General features: G+C 36.8%; 1 protein-coding gene across 1 annotated transcript in view; it reads left to right on the top strand.

Moving 5' to 3' along the window:
- Positions 1-20,442, top strand: part of LOC127447536 (protein TANC1-like) — a 257,213-nt gene that overhangs the window by 120,887 nt on the left and 115,884 nt on the right. The window contains exons 6-7 of the mRNA XM_051709485.1: positions 3,462-3,648; positions 11,430-11,717. Coding sequence (XP_051565445.1) covers positions 3,462-3,648; positions 11,430-11,717 — 475 coding nt within the window. The remainder of the gene's footprint in view (positions 1-3,461; positions 3,649-11,429; positions 11,718-20,442) is intronic.

Here is a 20,442-nt window from a genome sequence, read left to right as displayed (position 1 = left end):
CTTGAGGATGCTGTCCAGAGGGATTCTGTGAAAAGTGAAAGTCTTTTAATCAGGTCTCTTGGAAGTTTGTTTTAAAGGGTCTTTCATCTTGTATTGTGACCTTGATTGACTCACAAATCAAATATGACTCGGCTGAGTGTCTGGGTCTCTTTTGAAAGTCTGGTTTAGGCTGTTTAGGGTCTTTGCTGGGCTAAGAAAGAAGCACTCGCTCCAAAGGTGAGCTGAATTTGAACGCGTTACATTGCCAATTAGGGCTAACAATATTTTTCTGCATTTTAACAATATTAATCCTTAAAGCTCTGAGGGTGTTTTTAGAGATTTTCTGTTTCAGTGGCATACCCAAAATTAAAGGCTTATAACTAAAAAAAAAATAAAATAAATAAATAAATATATATATATATATATATATATATATATATATATATATATATATATATATATATATATAAAGAGAGGGTCAAGAAAGGGCATTGTAAAAAAAAAAACAAAAAAAAAACTTTTCATATTTTTTAATGATATAGATCAGAGGATCCCAACCCTGTTCCTGGTGGCCCCCCCAACACTGCACATTTTGTAAATCTCCCTTTTCTGACACACCTAGTTCAGGTCTTGTAGTCTCCACTGTCGAGCTGATGAGTTGAATCAGATGTGTTTGATTAGGAAGATTTCCAAAATGTGTATTGTTGGGGGGCCACCAGGAACAGGGTTGGGGACCACTGATATAGATTATGATAAATTCTGAGATTCTCAGCCTGAGAAACTGCTGAAATTTTTTTCGGTGGCTCCAAAAAACTGCCAACTGTAACTGAATAAAATTTTGTGTTGATTCAGCAAAGAAATCAAAAGTTATAGCATTACAAAAATAATTTATCCTAGTGAACAAAAACATCTCCAAGTGTCCAAAAGCCTCTCCACACAAATAAAACACAATCATTGTACATAATAACAAATTACACATACAAACACAATAATGACTAAAGGTTTGCATAGCATGAATACATGATTTTAGTAATGAGATTTCATTCTGTGCCCTTTGAGTCATCATTGAATCTGTGTCATGTACTTGGTGCCATCTCCTGGTGGCCATATGTAACAGTCACCAATCACATAGTCTCTCTGCTTAAATATGAATGATTTTATGCACCGATCTGAACCCAATCCAATTGGTTTGGCATTCCATGATGCTACATAATTTCCGATGATGTCATCTGACCCAGGAAAGCTTATGTGTTCTCAGCCAGATTGCGAGATGCCAGATTGTGTACTTTGTGCTTTTGTCAATTATCTAATGATCTGTGCATCTGATTACGTTGTGTGTGGGCTCATTTGAAAGATAATCGCCTCTTCAAAGTGATGGCATGTGCATGTGAGGTCTTGTTACAAATACCACTGTTAAAACTATAAAAATAAATAAATACATTTCAATTTTTTCTAGATGACAAAGAAATGTGTAAATCCTAAAAAACAAAAATAGGCTAAAATATTTTTGTTTGAGTGTAAGGAAATATAACTGATTTTGTTTGCCTTCAGAAATTCCAAGAGATGACTCATTTGAATCAATAAGAACCTGATGAAAGGAGTTCCAACTCAGTCACGCTGTTAGAATAATCATAAATTACTTTTTATAGATGTTATAGATTACCTTACTGTTGATGATACCAGTATATTTACATCTGCATCTAACTCAAAATCAATGCTGTAATGTAGAATGAGCATTTCAGTGGGACAAAATATGCAATATTATTGGTCTTTTCACGTATTTTTGAAATATGATAACAATACCACTTTTATTATTAGTTTCTGTCTTCGCATTTTCATTTTATAGGCCGCAGATATAGCCCTCCACAAGGTTTGGTCTCACATTCATGACATGTAAGCCTGCTGAATTTATTAACAAAACGTTCAAATTATGCATGCATCGAAGTTGCATCGAGGAAATGAATCAAATAATACAAATAAATAAATATATATATAATATTTATTTATTTATTTATTTATTTATTTATTTTTTTATATATATAGATTTTCTCCCCAATTTGGAATGCCCAATTCCCAATGCGCTCTAAGTCCTGGTGGTGGCATAGTGACCTCTCCTCAATCCGGGTGGTGGAGGATGAATCTCAGTTGCCTCTGCGTCTGAGACCGTCAATCCGCGCATCATTATCACGTGGCTTGTTGAGCACGTTACCGCGGAGACCTAGTTCATGTGGAGGCTTCACGCTATTCTCCACGGCGTCCATGCTCAACTCACCACGCGCCCCACCGAGAGCGAGAACCACATTATAGTGACCACGAGGAGGTTACGCCATGTGACTCTACCCTGCCTAGCAACCAGGCCAATTTGGTTGCTTAGGAGACCTGGATGGAGTCACTCAGCATGCCCTGGATTTGAACTCAGGACTCCAGGGGTGGTAGTCTTTACTTGCTGATCTACCCAGACCCCCAAATAATACAAATATTGAGTTTTGTACTTTGGTTTTTGTTTTTTGGTATTTGAAAGTCTCTGCTTTCAAATTATGTCACATAATTATGGGGGGCTGGGGTAAGGGAATGAAGTAGGGGGGTATTCATAAAAAAAAACAAAAACAAAAAAAACGTTTCAAATGATACCTATTTTGTGTTGGTCAAGACTCTAGTTATTCAAATTTTGACAGTAATTTATTTTTTTTCTCACGGGCCCATCCGAGCTTAAAGGGTTAAATATATACATGATATTTTATGTATTTGCTCTAAAATGGCTTCAAAGTTTGATTCTTTTTTAAATCAGTGGAATATACAGAATAATTTCAAACAAATAGCTATTGTTGCAATTTCAAAATGTTTAATGCAAGAAAAATATATCCTATTTATGCACCAGTATATACATTTTTAAGTATGTATAGTGCCATGCAGAGACTTCCACAAACGTTTTTGAGTGATGACACAAACAAATAGTCAAATTAGAGTTTGGAAACAATCAATTGAAATCAATTTAAACAGATACACGTGAATGAACTGAACTAGCAAACACCGTTTCTGTTTTTGCAACTGAAGTTTATATCAAGAGACTAGAATAATTAGTGGCTGAGTTAAAAGCGCATTAAAGTCATAATGATATCTCAGCGTAGCTTAATTTCATATCGCCAGTAAAATAATTGTAAATATTTATATACTGCCTAGTCCTAGTGTGCCTTAAAGTGTTACTGTTACTAGCTCTTTGAGGGTTAGATGAGTTGACGGTGACATTTTTTTCCTCACTGGCTGTTTATTTTCTGTGGGTGGGTTTGTTTGTATGAAGATAAACATTAGAGTTGTGTTGAACTTTGGTTTGATTTAGGTTTTCTTTCCTCTGAATTTAAAGATTTCTGTTCTTTCGATTGGTTGGTTCAACATTGGTACGTTGAAGCTTAAGTTTAATTCCACATTGTCTCTCTGTTACCTCTTTTCTATCCCTCCTTGACTCTCTGTGTGTTTCTGTGCAGTGTGCAGTAAATCAAGGGATCAGTCCGGGTTCGACTCTGACCAGCAGCACACCGTCTCCTTGTACAGACAGCCCATGTTCCACCTTAAACAGTAACAACAGTCGACCGGCAGCGAGTCACCGCAGCCCTTGTGGAACCATCACCAGTCCCAGTTCCACCCTCGAGAGCAAAGACAGCGGGATTATAGGTGAGACACATACACACACGTTCAGCTTCTACTGAATTCAATTAATCTTCCTGTTCCAGTGTTTCCTCTAGGATTTTTTTCAGCAGCGGTGCTGTTTTGCACGCGTACACGATCCCCCAGCGCCGGACCCATATTAACGTGCATTGGTGGAGAAATAGCTTAAAACAGGGGCGTCAAACTCAATTTTAGCCTGGGCCATATCGGGGTTTATTTGTGCCCTTAAAGGACCAATTGAAAATGTGGCACCAGCACATGCATTGGTATCACCCATGATATTGCCAATAATATTACATATTATGTGCATTGAAATGCACATTAGACAGTAAAGCACTGATTTTAAGGTTAGGATGCAAATTAAAATTATGATATTAACAAAAGTAACACCTAATTTTTATATGGCTAAATTGAAATATTCTGACAGTGAGACTAAGTTCTCTTTGACAGATTCCTTTCATCAGGCTCCTACTGATTAAACTACAGTCATCTCTTGACATTTCTAAAGACAAACAAAACAACTTACATTTTCCTACGATCTGAGAGCATTACAAGAGAACACATTTTATACAGTTGGAAAACTGATGGCTTGGTCCATAATAATTATGAATATTTACCATAGTTTTTCCATAACATCCATTGTTTTAACAATGATATTTGTAAGAAGACCATGGTAACCATAGGTAAAACCATGCATGGCTCCTCACTACCATGGTTAGGAACTATGGTTTCTGTATAAAGACCTATGGCATTTTTGCAATTAAACAGCAGTCTGAATACATTTAGAAACTTTTTTTCTGCCACAACCACCATAGATAATACATTACAGCTAGTGTTACTACAGTAAATCCATGGTACATTTTTGTAAGTATTGTGATCTGAGAATTGAGAAACTGATGTTTTCTCCTGTTTTCTTTGTCAGTGTAGTTTAAAATGTGGGGGCTGTTTGTTTTAAACTAGTTTAATCACCGAGACATTTGGACATTCTGTGCCGCATTCAAATGGGTTTCGCGGTCCCTGCCGCGCATGTCACTGGTTCACAAGCGCATTTAAAATAGTCTGTTCGGTTAAGACGAGTCCGCAAATTACAGCACATGCTCGTGCTGCTCTACCCGTTGAGCTGTGTTGATAAATGGTCCGGGTAGCGCTGTCATTCTGCTTTTAAAGTGAGCAAAATGTGCTCCAAAAACAAGGTTAAGATGACAGAAAAAGGCTCATTAATATTCACGAGGAAAGCGCTAACTATTTGGTCAGACATTCCAATCCTCTGCCATCCTCCGTTTTAAAAATGAGCTCGCGGGCCACATGAAATGAAGCGAGTTATTATGCGGTGACATCACTGAGCACATGCGTGTATGTGTGTTTGTATGTGGTGGGGTCTTTTTCGCAGTGTACAAAGCGCACAGCTGACTGGGACTGGCAAGCGTCACGTTGCATCAAGAATATTAAACGAACCTCGTGAAATGTAATAGCGGTGCTCAAATTCAGCGCCACTGCAAAATGCATATAGGGGAATCACTGTGTTCTCCTGTCATATAGTAATTTGGTGAATCTTAAGAAAACAAGATACAAATATCAATAACAAGTAAATATTTTGTTTTATGGCCATTCAGATCCTTAAGACAACGTAAGAAACCTGCGTTTACAGGACATTTAAAAATCATTGGGTTATTCTCTGATTTTTACATCAAATTGTAAACAGACCTGTGCACACTGGATAAGTCGGTGAGAATATTGGTAAAGGTGCTTACATGACCACACATTGGTTGCTTGTTAAATACAGTCAGAAGTCAGAAGTTTACATACACTTATGTTGAAGTCATTAAAGCTAATTTTTTAACCACTCCACAGATTTCATATTAGCAAAATATAGTTTTGGCAGGTCATTTAGGACATCTACTTTGTGCACGACACAAGTAGTTTTTCCAACAATTGTTTACAGACAGATTGTTTCACTTTTAATTGACTATATCACAATTCCAGTGGGTCAGAAGTTTACATACACTAAGTTAACTGTGCATTTAAGCAGCTTTGAAAATTCCAGAAAATGATGTCAAGCCTTTAGACAATTAGACAGTTAGCTTCTGATAGGAGGTGTACTGAATTGGAGGTGTACCTGTGGATGTATTTTAAGGCCTACCTTCAAACTCAGTGCCTCTTTGCTTGACATCATGTGAAAACCTAAAGAAATCAGCCAAGACCTCAGAAAAGAATTGTGGACTTCCACAAGTCTGGTTCATCCTTGGGAGCAATTTCCAAATGCCTGAAGGTACCACATTCATCTGTACAAACAATAGTACGCAAGTATAAACACCATGGGACCACGCAGCCATCGTACCGCTCAGGAAAGGAGACGCATTCTGTCTCCTAGAGATGAACGTAGTTTGGTGCAAAAAGTGCAAATCTATCCCAGAACAACAACAAAGGACCTTGTGAAGATGCTGGAGTAAACAGATAGACAAGTATCTATATCCACAGTAAAACGAGTCTTATATCAACATAACCTGAAAGGCTGCTCAGCAAGGAAGAAGCCACTGCTCCAAAACCGCCATAAAAAAGCCAGACTACAGTTTGCAAGTGCACATGGGGACAAAGATCTTACTTTTTGGAGAAATCTTCTGGTCTGATGAAAAAAAAAAAAAGGAAGTTTTAGGCCATAATGACCAGCATTATGTTTGGAGGAAAAAGGGTGAGGCTTGCAAGCTGAACTACACCATCCCAACCGTGAAGCATGGGGGTGGCAGCATCATGTTGTGGGGGTGCTTTGCTGCAGGAGGGACTGGTGCACTTCACAAAATAGATGGCATCATGAGGAAGGAAAATTATGTGCATATATTGAAGCAACATCTCAAGACATCAGCCAGGAAGTTAAAGCTCTATCGTAAACGGGTCTTCCAAATGGACAATGACCCCAAGTATACCTCCAGAGCTGTAGCAAAATGGCTTAAGGACAACAAAGTCAAGGTATTGGAGTGGCCATCACAAAGCTCCTGACCTCAATCTGATAGAAAATTTGTGGGCAGAACTGAAAAAGCGTGTGCGAGTAAGGAGGCCTACAAACCTGATTCAGTTACACCAGTTCTGTCGGGAGGAATGGGCCAAAATAACAGCAACTTATTGTGAGAAGCTTGTGGAAGGATACCCAAAACGTCTGACCCAAGTTAAACAATTTAAAGGCAATGCTACCAAATACTAACAAAGTGTATGTAAACTTCTGATCCACTGGGAATGTGATGAAAGAAATAAAAGCTGAAATAAATCATTCTTTCTACTATTATTCTGACATTTCACATTCATAAAATAGTGATCCTAACTGACCTAAGACAGGGAATGTTTTCTATGATTGAATGTCAGGAATTGGAAAAAAAAAAAAAATGAGTTGAATTGTATTTGGCTAAGGTGTGTGTAAACTTCTGACTTCAACTGTATAATCAGAGTAAGATTGTGCATGTAAATGCACTCAGTGACAATTAACCATTTGCCCCCAAATTCTCATTGCTGTAAAAATGTGAAAAGATTATGTAATATTTATTTTATAATCATGGTAGCATTTGTTGTACTGAATTATTATTATTATTATTATTTTATGATTTTCATTACCAAATGAGATTTTTAATATTAAAATAGCAACAAGAATAAGATTTTCACATATCAATTTTTTTTTTAATATTATAGTAATTTTTTTGTGTAATGGATATATGAAATGAGGTTCACGATTCGATATAATCTCAATTCGATACAAGAACAAACAGTATATTATGACAGAGAATTGTTTATTATTTGAAACATTTTTGAGCACATTAATTTCTCATCAAAATAAAGTTCTTTAATACACAATAGAAATGCTCAAAGTTTAAATAATAAGAGCTTCTCATATACCTTTCTCTATAAGAAAAGATCACAAAAAAATAAGCCTTAGAAATAGTGGGCTACATTCACCGAATTGAACAGAACCTGTTCTGGAAATGTATGTGAAATATGCACTATATTTTTATTTTTTTAAACAAATTTTTGGTGTTTGTCATCATAATTATAATCACACTTTAACTTTTTAAAAATATATTCTGCATTATATCAATTAATATAATATCATGAAATTGTATATATAAAATAATTTGAGCTGTCAATGTTTAAAATAATTTGTACAATGTACAAGTAATAACATCAACTTTTTTTTCATTTGTATAACAAGTGCTAAAACGGTACTGTCACTTTAAGAGATGAACAAGCGCCTCACAGTGTTCCAGTTCAGCGAAAATTAAGGAAAATATCTCGGTTTCTTTAGTGCATCCATGCTATGTGTGATTAAAATGAATATTTCTTTTTACTGTTTTATCTGACTGTTAAGAACAGAAAGGATATTAACGACACATTCAATAAAAGTCGAGTGTGTGGATTTCATCTTTGATGGACACACATTAGAAGGAAGAAATGGTCAGTTTTAATTAAGCACTTTTAAACAAAACAAGATGATTTCCAGGTATTCCAGTTCTTATATTTCTAAAAGCTAAATTCAAGCACTTCAAGGACCTTGTGTGAACCCTGCAAACAGTGTAGAAAAAGCGCAGTAGTGGTAAAATCAAGCGAGAGAGAGATTGTGATGTTTGACAGGTCATCTAATTTATGAACACATGGACAGAAAACAATGTTGCAAATTTTGAAATACGAGTTTTGCCTCAATATGGTTTGTCATGTCTTGGTTCACGATATATCAAAATTCAATATATTGTCCCATCCCTAAAAAAAACTTTGCTTCAGTGGTCCTAAAAACCGGCTTCATTATCTTTAACCCTTTAAGCTCAGATGGGCCTGCGAGAAAGTAAATAATTGTCAAAATATTAATAACTACAGTCTTGACCAACACAAAATAGGTATCGTTTGAAAACTTAGAAGCTCTACTTTACAATGCATGTAGGCATTATGACCAAAACTGAACAAGTGCTTTGAAATTTACAGACAAATCAAAAGTGTTCTGTTTTGATAATTTATAAAAAATAAAATTGCACTGTACATATTATTGCAATCAGTAAAAACATCAAACTCATAAAATAGTCATGTGTCATATATCGTTGGAAATCTCTCAAAGAGAGATTTTGTTGTTTTACTCACAGACAAAATATAGTGAGTAATAGCTAAGTATATGTCTTTGACAATTATGTTGATGTTGTTTATATGCCACAATTTTGCTTATAACTTAACGAATAAACAGAATACAAAATATCACATACCATTACTTAGAGGAGGTGATTATCTTTCAAATGAGATCACACACAAGGTAATCGGATACATAAATCATTAGATAACCCACACAAAGCACAATGTTACATATGACCACCAGGAGATGGCGCCAAGTACGACACAGACACGATGACTCAGATGGCACAGAATGAAACTCATTTTGTGAAATCTCATTACTAAAATCATGTCTTCATGCTATGTAAACCTTTAGTCATTGTTGTGTTTGCATGTGTAAGACAGACAGACAGACAGATAGAGGATGGATGGATGGATGGATGGATGGATGGATAGATATTGAAGGGTGCAATGTGGAAAGAGAAACCTTGCTTTTTGACATTTTATTGTGTTAATTTGCGAATGTGTCATTTTTCAGAGCTTTTGACATTTAGCTGCATTTAACGCAGTACATAATGACCTTCAAAAGCAGAATGGCAGAATTATGAATGTCTTTTTACATCCCACAAAGGTGCTCTCTGATATACTTTCCTCTGTGCCTGAACAATATTTCTATTTAGACCAGTTTTTAAGTAACCATGTGAGAGATGAGGTATCTTAAGTAAATAAAAGCATGAATACAGGGGTCTTTAGATTTAAATTTTGAAATGCATCACAAAAAAATTAAAAGTCAGAGGTCACGTTTTATTCTGTAAGTAATAGCAAACGATGATCCAGACGAGGGGGGAGGGGTGGAAATCAGGCTAACACTCATTAGCAGCATGCTAAATGTGGCGGGAAATGGCGATCAGGTGGGGAGTGTTGATAAGGTCAGTGGATGACTCATCAGTAGCAGCCGTTTATCACAGTAATAACACTACATTACTTCCTCGACTTAGGAGTGTTATCATGTTTATCTGGAATTGACTTCCATTTCACCTGCATCTTTGTTTGCCATTTTTCATTTTCTGCCTCTTCTGTAAATCACCATCACTACAGAACACAGTGCCAGGTAAAAATATAGATTTTCAGATTATTTCTCATTCATTTCTGATTTATCGTTATTTGACCAGTCTGATGTCAATTGTTTGATTATTGTTCAACTAAGAGTTAATTTTCTTTTAAACATCATGTTTATTTATTTTTGTTAGGGATTGTTTCTGTACCATTTTTAAAATGTTGTATTGTGATGTAATCTAACTGCAACCACAAGTCAACATTACATAATGTTGTAAAAATGTTTTTGAGATGTTGTGCACCGATGTATCGGCTGCCAATATTTATCGGCCAATTATTGACCAAATTAAAACCATCAGCATATTGGTAATAAGCATGAAAATGCTGATATGAAAAAACAGATGTTTTTTTTATTATAATTAATTGGTAAGACACTTGTAAAATCTCTAAGTAAAATCCTGAAATATTAATAGCCACAATATGTAGAAGGGTTGGCGCTCCAAAGAACACGTAATATTAAATTTTTATTCTTTCTCGTTCTCACATTAATGCGGAAAAAAATGCCATAAATGGATGTGACAGTTGTGAAACCGGCACTTACCTTTACATGATGAGAGAAACCATCCAAAACACTTTGAAACCAGCAGACTTTGACTTCTGAGATATCATATGATACCCATTAATAATGCATGATTGATTGAATTAAGATTGAAATCGCAATATGGATTTGTGCGACTACTAAACCTTAAAAAGCTGCATTTTAAACTGTAAAAACAGAAGTGCAAAGAGTTTTTAGAAGTGCAGAATAAACTTTCTTCATATCAATCCTCATGTTATCATTTAAAAAAAAAAAATTTACTCTTTTTTCATTTTATTTTTTATCTTGTATGTATAATTTTGACCTGTCATCTGTTCAACAGATCCAATGTTCAATATAACTTATTTATTATTAGTACAGTAAAAAAGCTTTTGTACCTCTTTGTACATTTTTAAAGCATTTTTAAGTAAAACTAAATAAGGTAAGTTGCAAAATATCACCATCATTATTGGCTTATAGTTTTTTGTTAAAATCGGTATTGGTAAAAGTGCAACCAAAGTGCAACATTGTGAAATGTTGTTAAAAGGTTTTGTGCTTGTTGGTTTACTACAGAATAAAAACAAAACAATAAGAGACACCAATGTTCAATTAAAATGTTCCATTTTTTTTTTTTTTATCTAAATATGTAAACTGCACATGTTTGATTATTTTTTTAAATTGATTGTTTTTGTAAAATTTAAAAAAGTTTTACTAGGACAGAATCTAACTGCAACCAAAATACAACGTTGTGAAATGTTGTTAAAACGTTTTGTGCTTGGTGGGTCACTGTTGAATTTGATCATTATCAAATTAAATTTCAATGTTGTGAACTAAAATTGAATGAAAAACTGCAGCGTTGTGAAATGTTGTTAAAACGTTTTGAGCTTGGTGGTTTACTATGGAAACTTACTGATATCAAATCTAATTGGAAACAGAATTTAATGCAATCAGAATCAAATAAGTGAAACCTAACTGCAATGTTGTGAAAATGTTTCAAATTATAATGAGATTGGAATGAAATTGTGACATCAGAATTTGAAATTGTTAAACAGTATTTATCTTTGTCTCGTCCTTCACGCAGCCACTATCACCAGTTCATCAGAGAATGACGACCGCAGCGGCTCCAGTCTGGAGTGGAGTAAAGAGGGCAGTATAAGGAGCTGTGGTCAGCATGCGCTGGCACCGACGACTGCACGGGCAGACACGTGCTCTCCGGTGGCCGAGGAGGACCCGTCAACTTCTGGGGCAGAGGACAGGGGCAGAACCAAGACAATTTCAGGAGCGGCAGGGCCCATTTCTGAGGGACCCGTGCACTATCCCACACAGAACTCGTCCAGTCTTATGATGCCTCGACCGAACTCAGTTGCAGGTAAGAACAAACAATACAGGATGTGATGTCATGAGAATAAATGGGAGGAATCTGCAGCATCCTGTAGATGTTAAGAAGCTTTCGGCAGTGTCTGATCAGGATTACCATGCCATATGATGTCAGATGGCATCGACGTTGTAATGCAATGATGCAAAGTGCCACATATTGTGGCACTGAAAAAGTAAAAGCTTTCAGAAAGAGCTTTATGTGCAGGGTTTGGTACGTCTGAAGTTCAGATATGACATACTTCACCTCTAAACTGTGCTTTTAAGAACTTCTAAAATGGCACAGAATGTTCTGGGCTGAGATGGTGGAGACCAGACTGTGTTGTCTGGATGTCTGAGGTGCCGACCAAGTGTGCAGTGTCCGTCAGTGACGAGTGACCAATCTGAGGTCCAGCTGATGGTATTAGCAGAGCACAAAACAGCCATCAGTGTCTGCTCAGGCCATCTTGTGACTCCTGAGATGACGCATGACTGCTGGAATGAAGGGAAACAGACCCTTGGGAAGACCTTACCACACTTTAAAGCAACAGTTGCACATGTGCGTGTGTGAGTTGTTGGTCAGGCTTCTGTCTTAAGCATCAGGTCCACATTCCACAGGCTGGTCGACTAGAATAAGAATTTTTTTGCATTATGGTAGTGGGAATTTGTGTTAAAAAATAGCTTAATTGTCGTAAAGCAAAGATATTTATGTCATAAATGAGAGATACATTTTATATCATTCTTGCAAAAGATGTGATAACACAGACTTTTAATGGCTTTCGAAGTTTTTAGAGGCATAAATGCAGTCCAATAATTGGTATTACTGTAACTATATAGTAACTAAAAATTTTAAACAAACAAATAAATTCAGTAACCGCAATACATTGGTTACGCTGTATGTTTTGCTCTGTATACATAAAACAAAAAATGGCTAATAAGAGTCATTCGTTTAGGAATCTGACTAAATTACATACAGTAATCTGACTGTATGTCCGTGCTGTTGATTCAAAAGAATCGGCTCATAAGAATCATTAGTTCAGGAATCAGACTACACATTTAGTGCTATTTGTTGCACGCTGTAGATTCAAAAGAACCAGCTCATAAGAGTCATTCGTTCGGGAAACGCATTACATTGGTCTTGCAATATGTTTAGCACTATAGATTCAAAAGAACTGGCTTATAAGAATCATTAGTTCAGTAATCAGACTACACTGGTCGCACTGTGTGTTTTGTGCTGCGTATTCAAAAGAATCGGCTCATAAGAGTCATTTGTTCGGGAATCGCATCACATTGGTTGCGCTGTATGTTTCGCTCTATAGATTCAAAAGAAACAGCTCATAAGTGTCATTCATTCGGGAAACGCTAGAGGTCTGCAACCCGACCCGGGCCCGACGGGACCTGAGAACCCGACGGGATTCGGGACGGGTTCAGGTCAGTTTTTCATTTACATTGGGTTAAACGGTAAGTTAATGCTTTTTTCCCTGCTGCTATAGTGTACGGAGGGGCTGCTGTGCCTTGTTAAAACAGTATATGTTTACTGTTTCAGTATTGTTTTGAATGTTGCCTATATGCTTACAAAAAATATATTGCAACAGTACTTGCTAGGAGAAGAAATTATAAAAACAGTGAGCGGGTTCGGGTTGGGTTCGGGCTAATAATCTGACGGTATCATTCGGGCTGGGTAGGGTCGGGCCACATGGTCTCGGGTACGGGTCGGGTTCGGGTTTCATTTTAAGGCCCATGCAGACCTCTAGGAAACACATTACATTGGTCTTGCAATATGTTTTGCACTATAGATTCAAAAGAACTGGCTTATAAGAGTCATTCGTTAGGTAATCGGACTCGTCACGGGGTATGTTTCGTGCTGTACAATCAAAAGAATCGGTTCATAAGAGTCATTCATTCGGAAGTCGCATCACATCATGCTGTATGTTTCAGATTATAAATTCAGAAGAAACGGCTCATTAGATTCATTTGTACGGGATGCAGACTAAACTAATCGCACTGTATATTTCGCACTATAGATTCAAAAGAACCTGCTCATAAGAGTTATTTGTTTAGAAACTGCAATACATTGGTTACGCTGTATGTTTTGCTCTGTATGCATAAAACAAAAAACAGCTCATGAGAGTCATTTGTTCGGGAATCAGACTACACAGGTTGTGCTGTGTGTTCTGTGCTGTAGATTAAAAAGAACCGGCTCTTTAGACTCATTCGTTCTGGATTCATTGGATTACACTGGTCATGCTGTGTGTCTCACACTGTAGATTCAGCAGCGCTGTTGCAGTGCCACTGAATATGTTTGCAGGAAACACTGTCAGAGTATTTTAGTACAGTGTTCTGTCCGCATCTATGGAAAAATGTACGTTCAAGAACCATTCATGTAACCGAAAGTATTGAAAATCATACAGAACCGGTTCTAAGTTGCCAACCCTACCTGGAAATGTTCTTGACAGGTTTGTGAGTGGGGGAAAATTTCCAGAAACTTTTCATGGGAAGTTAAGCTGGGGAATTTTGGAAATATTGGGAAAAACTTTGGGCACTTGGCTATATGCTGCTGTATCTTTGTGGCATTCTTAACATAGGTCTTTGCACAATATTTGCTAATGTACACAGCCTTTCCTTCTACACTGGCTGAGGTGAAATGTATCCACACATCAGATGGCGCACGTGGCATTGTTCTGTAGAATAAGATTAGAAAAAAGCTTGTAAAAAACACTAATGCAATGCCATGCACAGATATATAAATAGTTAGCAAAACAATTGGAATATTCTGGAATGGTAAAAATATTTTACAATTGATGCTGGACAAATGAATAGAAATAGGCTAGATGAATAGATGAACACTCTTCAATCAGCATGCTAAATCAAACTATAACCTACGTTCTTGTATGCTAACAGAAAACTGGCTAGCAGAAGGCAGAAGAAACAGCATCACAGTTGAGCTAGCTAGCACCATGATAGCTAGCTTCTTAAATTGTCAATGAAATGGTGCTAGCTAGCTTACATTTAGCATATCTGATATACTGGCTAGCTAGCTACTGTATAAACACATTTTAATTTAGTATTTGCTAGTTAAATTTTAATACCATAGATCAAATATATTTACCCTAGTAATATCATCAAAAGTTACTTGATTGGATGTATTCCTTGGGCTCAATGCAGTAGTGTGGCTTCAGTAGTCCTGCTGTAGTAAGTAGTGTGCTGTGTGCATGTGATTGAGGAATGCGCAGGGTAGAATTTGCATTAAATCTGGTTGTTTTAACCAAGATTATGCTGCAAGATGTTTTTTTTTCAACTGCATTTAAGTTCCCTGTTATAGGCTAACTTGCAATTTTGCAAATTTCCAGTTTATTCCCATTAATTCCCATATATTCCCGTTAATTCCCATGGAAAGTTTCCAACTTTGAAAATTCCCGGAATTTTGCAACCCTATTTGTGAGACATGATTTTAGAGATTTATTTTTCTCTCAGGCAAACAGTTGACTGCTGGTGCTCAATGCTGATGTTTTGAATTGTGTTAAAGTGGTTGAGCTGTTTGTGAGAGTTTGTAGAGAGATGAATGTGTATGTTTTGTTGTTGCGGTGTTTATTGCACATTGGTGTCAGTGTATGTGTACAGTGTGCAAGGTGAGCTGCAGTAACTCTGCTCATAAAAAAGCCGTCAGTTTTTAAACTGAGTGAGTCGATGTGAAACTATAAAAATGTGTCTGCACCATAAAACACATTGACTTGTCAAGGTTAGAGTGTGTTGGCTTTAGAGGGTGTGTGTGCATTTTCATTTTCTATACACGCTTGCTTTTAGTCATTTCATACACAGTTTGGCCTTGTGAATAAAGCATTAATCTTTACTGAGCGTTTGAAAGATCTATAACATCACTGCTTTCCCTGCTGCCAAAGCTGTGCACACACACACACACACAGTTAACCTTACAGCTAGCAATGGTAATTGGAAGGAATTTAACCATTATGGTTTCAATTCCCTTAACGATTCTTTTGTGTACTAAGCAATAGGACTGGGCGATAGGACGATGTAATCAGATATCAACGATATCTGACAAATATCACATGCATGTAAAGAGTTCTCTCTCTTTTCTGTTTCAATCACCTGAGACTCCATGCTTACATGCACTTAAGAAAGCGGTTTATTCAAGGGTTTCTGCAGAAAGTGGTGTTCTCAAACGTCATGTAAACGAGAAGGGATTAAGAGGAAGCGGGTTAACACACCTAGGTTTCTCCCGGAGAAAGCTGCTTATGTGGCCATGTAAACACATAAGCGGTGTTCTAACAGGGTTTGGGGGAGTGTGTATGTGCGTGGAACTGACTGGAGAACAAACGTCATAGGATGGAGCCTAACAGCAAGTCAACAAAACATTTCTGGTACTTCAGTGGGAAAAGCACTTACACTATAAACTATACCCATTTATAAACACCACTTTAAAATATCGACGGTCCCTCACGTTTGCGTGTATGCGCTCATACATTGAGGGAATACCGGAGTTTACGTAAAGGGAAACCCTACTATTGAAGTGCTGCAGGTTGCGATAGCAAGGTAAGGAAACAAACACAGCAACAACTCTGGAATATCTGAAAATTAAGTGACGCAACAGAGAATAAAATAGTAAAGTCTTCCTCAGATACCATGTTTGTTATTTACACAAATGTTCGGGGGGATTACATTGCTGTGGAGAAAGCTGCTTACTGACGGAGCCGCATGTATGCGGGAGTAAAGAGTACGCCGCTTATACAGTACATGTTAACCAGATTCTCGCAATAACCTGTTTTCTGGTGTCCATGTAAACGTAGTCAGTGTCGTTTATGAGAATGCTGCAAATGTGTTTAGTTCACACTTAACATGCATTGTAAACACAACTCCGCAGGTTTACTTTATAGCCTGTACATGTGTACACAACCTAAACAAGTTCACCTTTAACCAAAAATGTGTTTATATTATTATTATTAGCATTATGTTTACATTTATAATTGTCTTTAGATCTTAATTAGTATTCGTAATTTTCCACCTGTTGTAGACGGATACCACTTCTTTATTTTAATTGCTCTTTTGTTTCATTTGAAGCACAATAAAAATTTGGAAATATCTTTGGTTTAAGTTTTTTGTGTTTCAAAAAATTGAAAAGCAAAATCGTTAAAGCAAGAATATTCACCGATCACTCGGCCGGGGGGTTGAAGATTTAATTGGATATTGCAATATTTTTTTAATACAAATATTGTAAACACATTTCTTGCATATCGCCCAGCCCTACTAAGCAAAAATACTTAAAAACAAAAAACAAATCCAATTTTGGTACCATAGAATATGATTGTTTCAAATTTAAGGAACATTTATCACATCGTCTTAGCTTAAATTTGACAACTATTTAAATTTCTAATTTTAATGTGACAGCCTTAGTATTTATTGTCTTTGAGTTATTTCATGCCGCTTAGTCTTTTAATCTCATTGGATTAAATTCAGACTTCAAATTCACAACTCTGGAAACTCTGGTAGATGATATGATAGCATATCATGATAGCATTTTAGCACACGTTTTGTCCAGATCAGAAGAAAAATGCAGACATTCAAGAATTGTTAACATGAATATCCTTCAGTCCCAGTATTTTCAGAGAAACTCAACCCTGCTGAAAAGTGTTTTTTCCAACTCTCACCAGCTGATTTAGGTGCACAAATGAACGATGCACTGTCTGGCACATTCCCTGCTTATCTGGGTAGGGTTACACCAGTTGTGCGTAAGGTCTCACTTAAGTTGGGATGTAAAGTTTAAACTAAGGGCTTTGTTAGGGACTTGTTAGTTTTTAACTTAGTCTGTTCTTAATTTAGTTGCACCACCAGCTCCTAACAGGATATTAATTAATATTCAGTAATTCAAAGCTTGGAGTCTGCTTATACCTCGGTTACCAAATGTAGGGCCCTGTGATTTCCATGATGCGAAGCACGGAATCCAGTCATAAAAATGGCATTAGCTGTAAAACGCGGAATGTCACCGAAAATGAATGTTTAAATGTACAATCAAATTAATTTTGCGATATATCCTAGTGTGATTATTAAATAGCAAAAGGCTGTGATTTTGTTGGAAAATGATATAATCTGCATTTGCTGCACGCTTCAAAATGAATGTGTGAAGCAGAGTACTCAGAAGCGTGCAGCACATACAGACTATATTTATTTAATCAAATCACAGTGTTTTGGGGTTTAATAATTACTATCATCAAAAGCACACAGGAATGCCAAAATAAAACTCAATTTAAATGGACGTGTGATATAGGGGGAAAAATGTATATTACTACTGTTTAGTAATGTAATGTTGACTGTTCACAAAAATATCTCCAGTGTTGATTTGGATTGTGCTATGAGGATTTTGTATAAAAACACTTTATTGGGAGGCCTGGGTAGCTCAGCAAGTAAAGACGCTGACTACCACACCTGGAGTCGCGAGTTCGAATCCAGGGCGTGCTGAGTGACTCCAGCCAGGCTTCCTAAGCAACCAAATTGGCCCGGTTGCTAGGGAGGGTAGAGTCACATGGAGTAACCTCCTCGTGGTCGCTATAATGTGGTTCTCGCTCTCGGTGGGACATGTGGTGAGTTGTGCGCGGATGCCGCGGAGAATAGCGTGAAGCCCCCACACACGCTACGTCTCCGCGGTAACATGCTTAACAAGCCACGTAATAAGATGCGCGGATTGACGGTCTCAGACGCGGAGGCAACTGAGATTCATCCTCCGCCACCACGAGGACTTAGAGCGCATTGGGAATTGTGCATTCCAAATTGGGGAGAAAAAGGGGAAAAAAACAAAACACTTTATTGGATAAAAAAAATAATTCAATGTTATGTAAAAAAAATGTAAATAATTATATTTTCATTTTATTAAAGTTTTAATGAATTAATTTGTCTAGACACCATTTTGATATTAAAATGTAATTAAACTGTTGAATGCAAAATTCTGAAAAAAATAACTATCCAATAACCACAATATACACTGATCAGCCACAACATTAAAACCACCATTAGGCAGGTGGTTTTAATGTTGTGGCTGATCGGTGTACATCACGACCTCTCATGTATTTTTGTAAAAATATTACACCTGTGGGGCACATAAAATATCCTGGAAATTGTGCCTTGAAAAGAGTGGGAACCCTGTTCATGAGTCGTTATACTGATGCATTCTCCAGCACACAATCTAAAGGGGCGTTTACACAGGACGCGCTGAGTGCAAGGAAATGGAACAAAGCATTTCCTGAAAGTTTCAAGAAATTATACTTTCATGGTTCTGAGTCGGCATATCAGGGAATATTACACATTGTAACTATAAATGTTTGAAACTGTATGGAAAGAGCTGCGTGAATATTCTTTAAAAATGATCCTTTTGTTTGTATTCCATTGAAACCATAGCAGCATACAGGTTTGGAACAAAAAGGATGAGTAAAAAATGACATAAATTTTTATTTTTGGGTGCACTGTTCCTTTAAGAGCTCTGAACTAAATTGGACTGTGATTGGAGATGCTCTTTTAGTCTCTGTCTGGGATGCTCTGCCTCAATGAATGATCACTATTCAGTTTAATTTCTGAGACTGAACTTCATTTGTGTCCAGGCAGCCAATCCATTTATTAGATAGCTCATTAAGGCCACACTGAACTCACTCTCTTTCTCTCTCCCATATAAAACAAAGAGCCCATTTAGCCACTCAGATATTAGAATGAGTCACATATCTCCATCATGTCATTGCTATTGCTACTGCACCTCAGAAATCAGAAAAATGTTGAGAGAACTTGTGTTCTCTTGCATGGTTGTCATTAAAATCATTAAAATCTTTTTCTAAAAAACCCACCTTCAGTGTAAAGGTTAGGGTGTACTTTGTTTTTCTGTCCACGGTTTCTCCTCTTCCACTGTCGAGCATTCAGCCTTTCAAAGTATGTTATAATATAATGTTATTGTAGTTATAATTTCCATTTCGCTTACATGTGAAAGAAATTCTTTCTCAGCTAATGTTGTTAATTATACAATGGACCTTCTAACTTGGTACATTATGAAAATATTTATTTTATGAAATGTTTATATACATTTTTCATTATTTGGGGCACATTTTAGCTTTTTAAAAATGTTCAAATTCCATGTATTCCATTAATAAAAAAGATGTCTTGAAATTGCATATATATATTGTAGAGGTAGACTGATATATCGGTTTTACAGATTAATCGGTGCCGATACTTGCTTTTTAGAACTGTCAGTTAACATCTAAATCTTTCATCATTGACAATATACATCCATACTTTTTGTTATTTTGATTAGATAATCAAGTGTTTTGAATTAAAGCGAGGGCATAGAAAGAAAAATGAGACTAGATGAAAATGTGCCCCTGCACCATTAGCACATACATGCGTGTCTCCAACTTCATAACTTGTGAATAATAATAAACCATATTCCTTATTAAACCTAGTCTGGTGAAATACAGTGATGAGCCAAAACATTATGACCACCTGCCTAATATGCTGTTGGTCCTCCGCGTGCACCAAAACAGTGCTGACCCGCCGAGGCATGGACTCTACAAGACCCCTGAAGGTGTCCTGTGGCATCTGGCACCAAGACATTATAAGCAGATCCTTCAAGTCCTGTAAGTTGCGAGGTGGAGCCGCCGTGGATCAGACTAGTTTGGTCCAGCACATCCCACAGATGCTCAATCGGATTTAGATCTGGGGAATTTGGAGGCTAGGGCAACACCTTGAACTCT

The sequence above is a fragment of the Myxocyprinus asiaticus genome, chromosome 10, assembly GCF_019703515.2.
Source record: "Myxocyprinus asiaticus isolate MX2 ecotype Aquarium Trade chromosome 10, UBuf_Myxa_2, whole genome shotgun sequence".
NCBI lineage: Eukaryota > Metazoa > Chordata > Actinopteri > Cypriniformes > Catostomidae > Myxocyprinus > Myxocyprinus asiaticus.
Note: the sequence above shows the minus strand (reverse complement) of the source record. Positions and strands in the feature narration are given on the sequence as shown.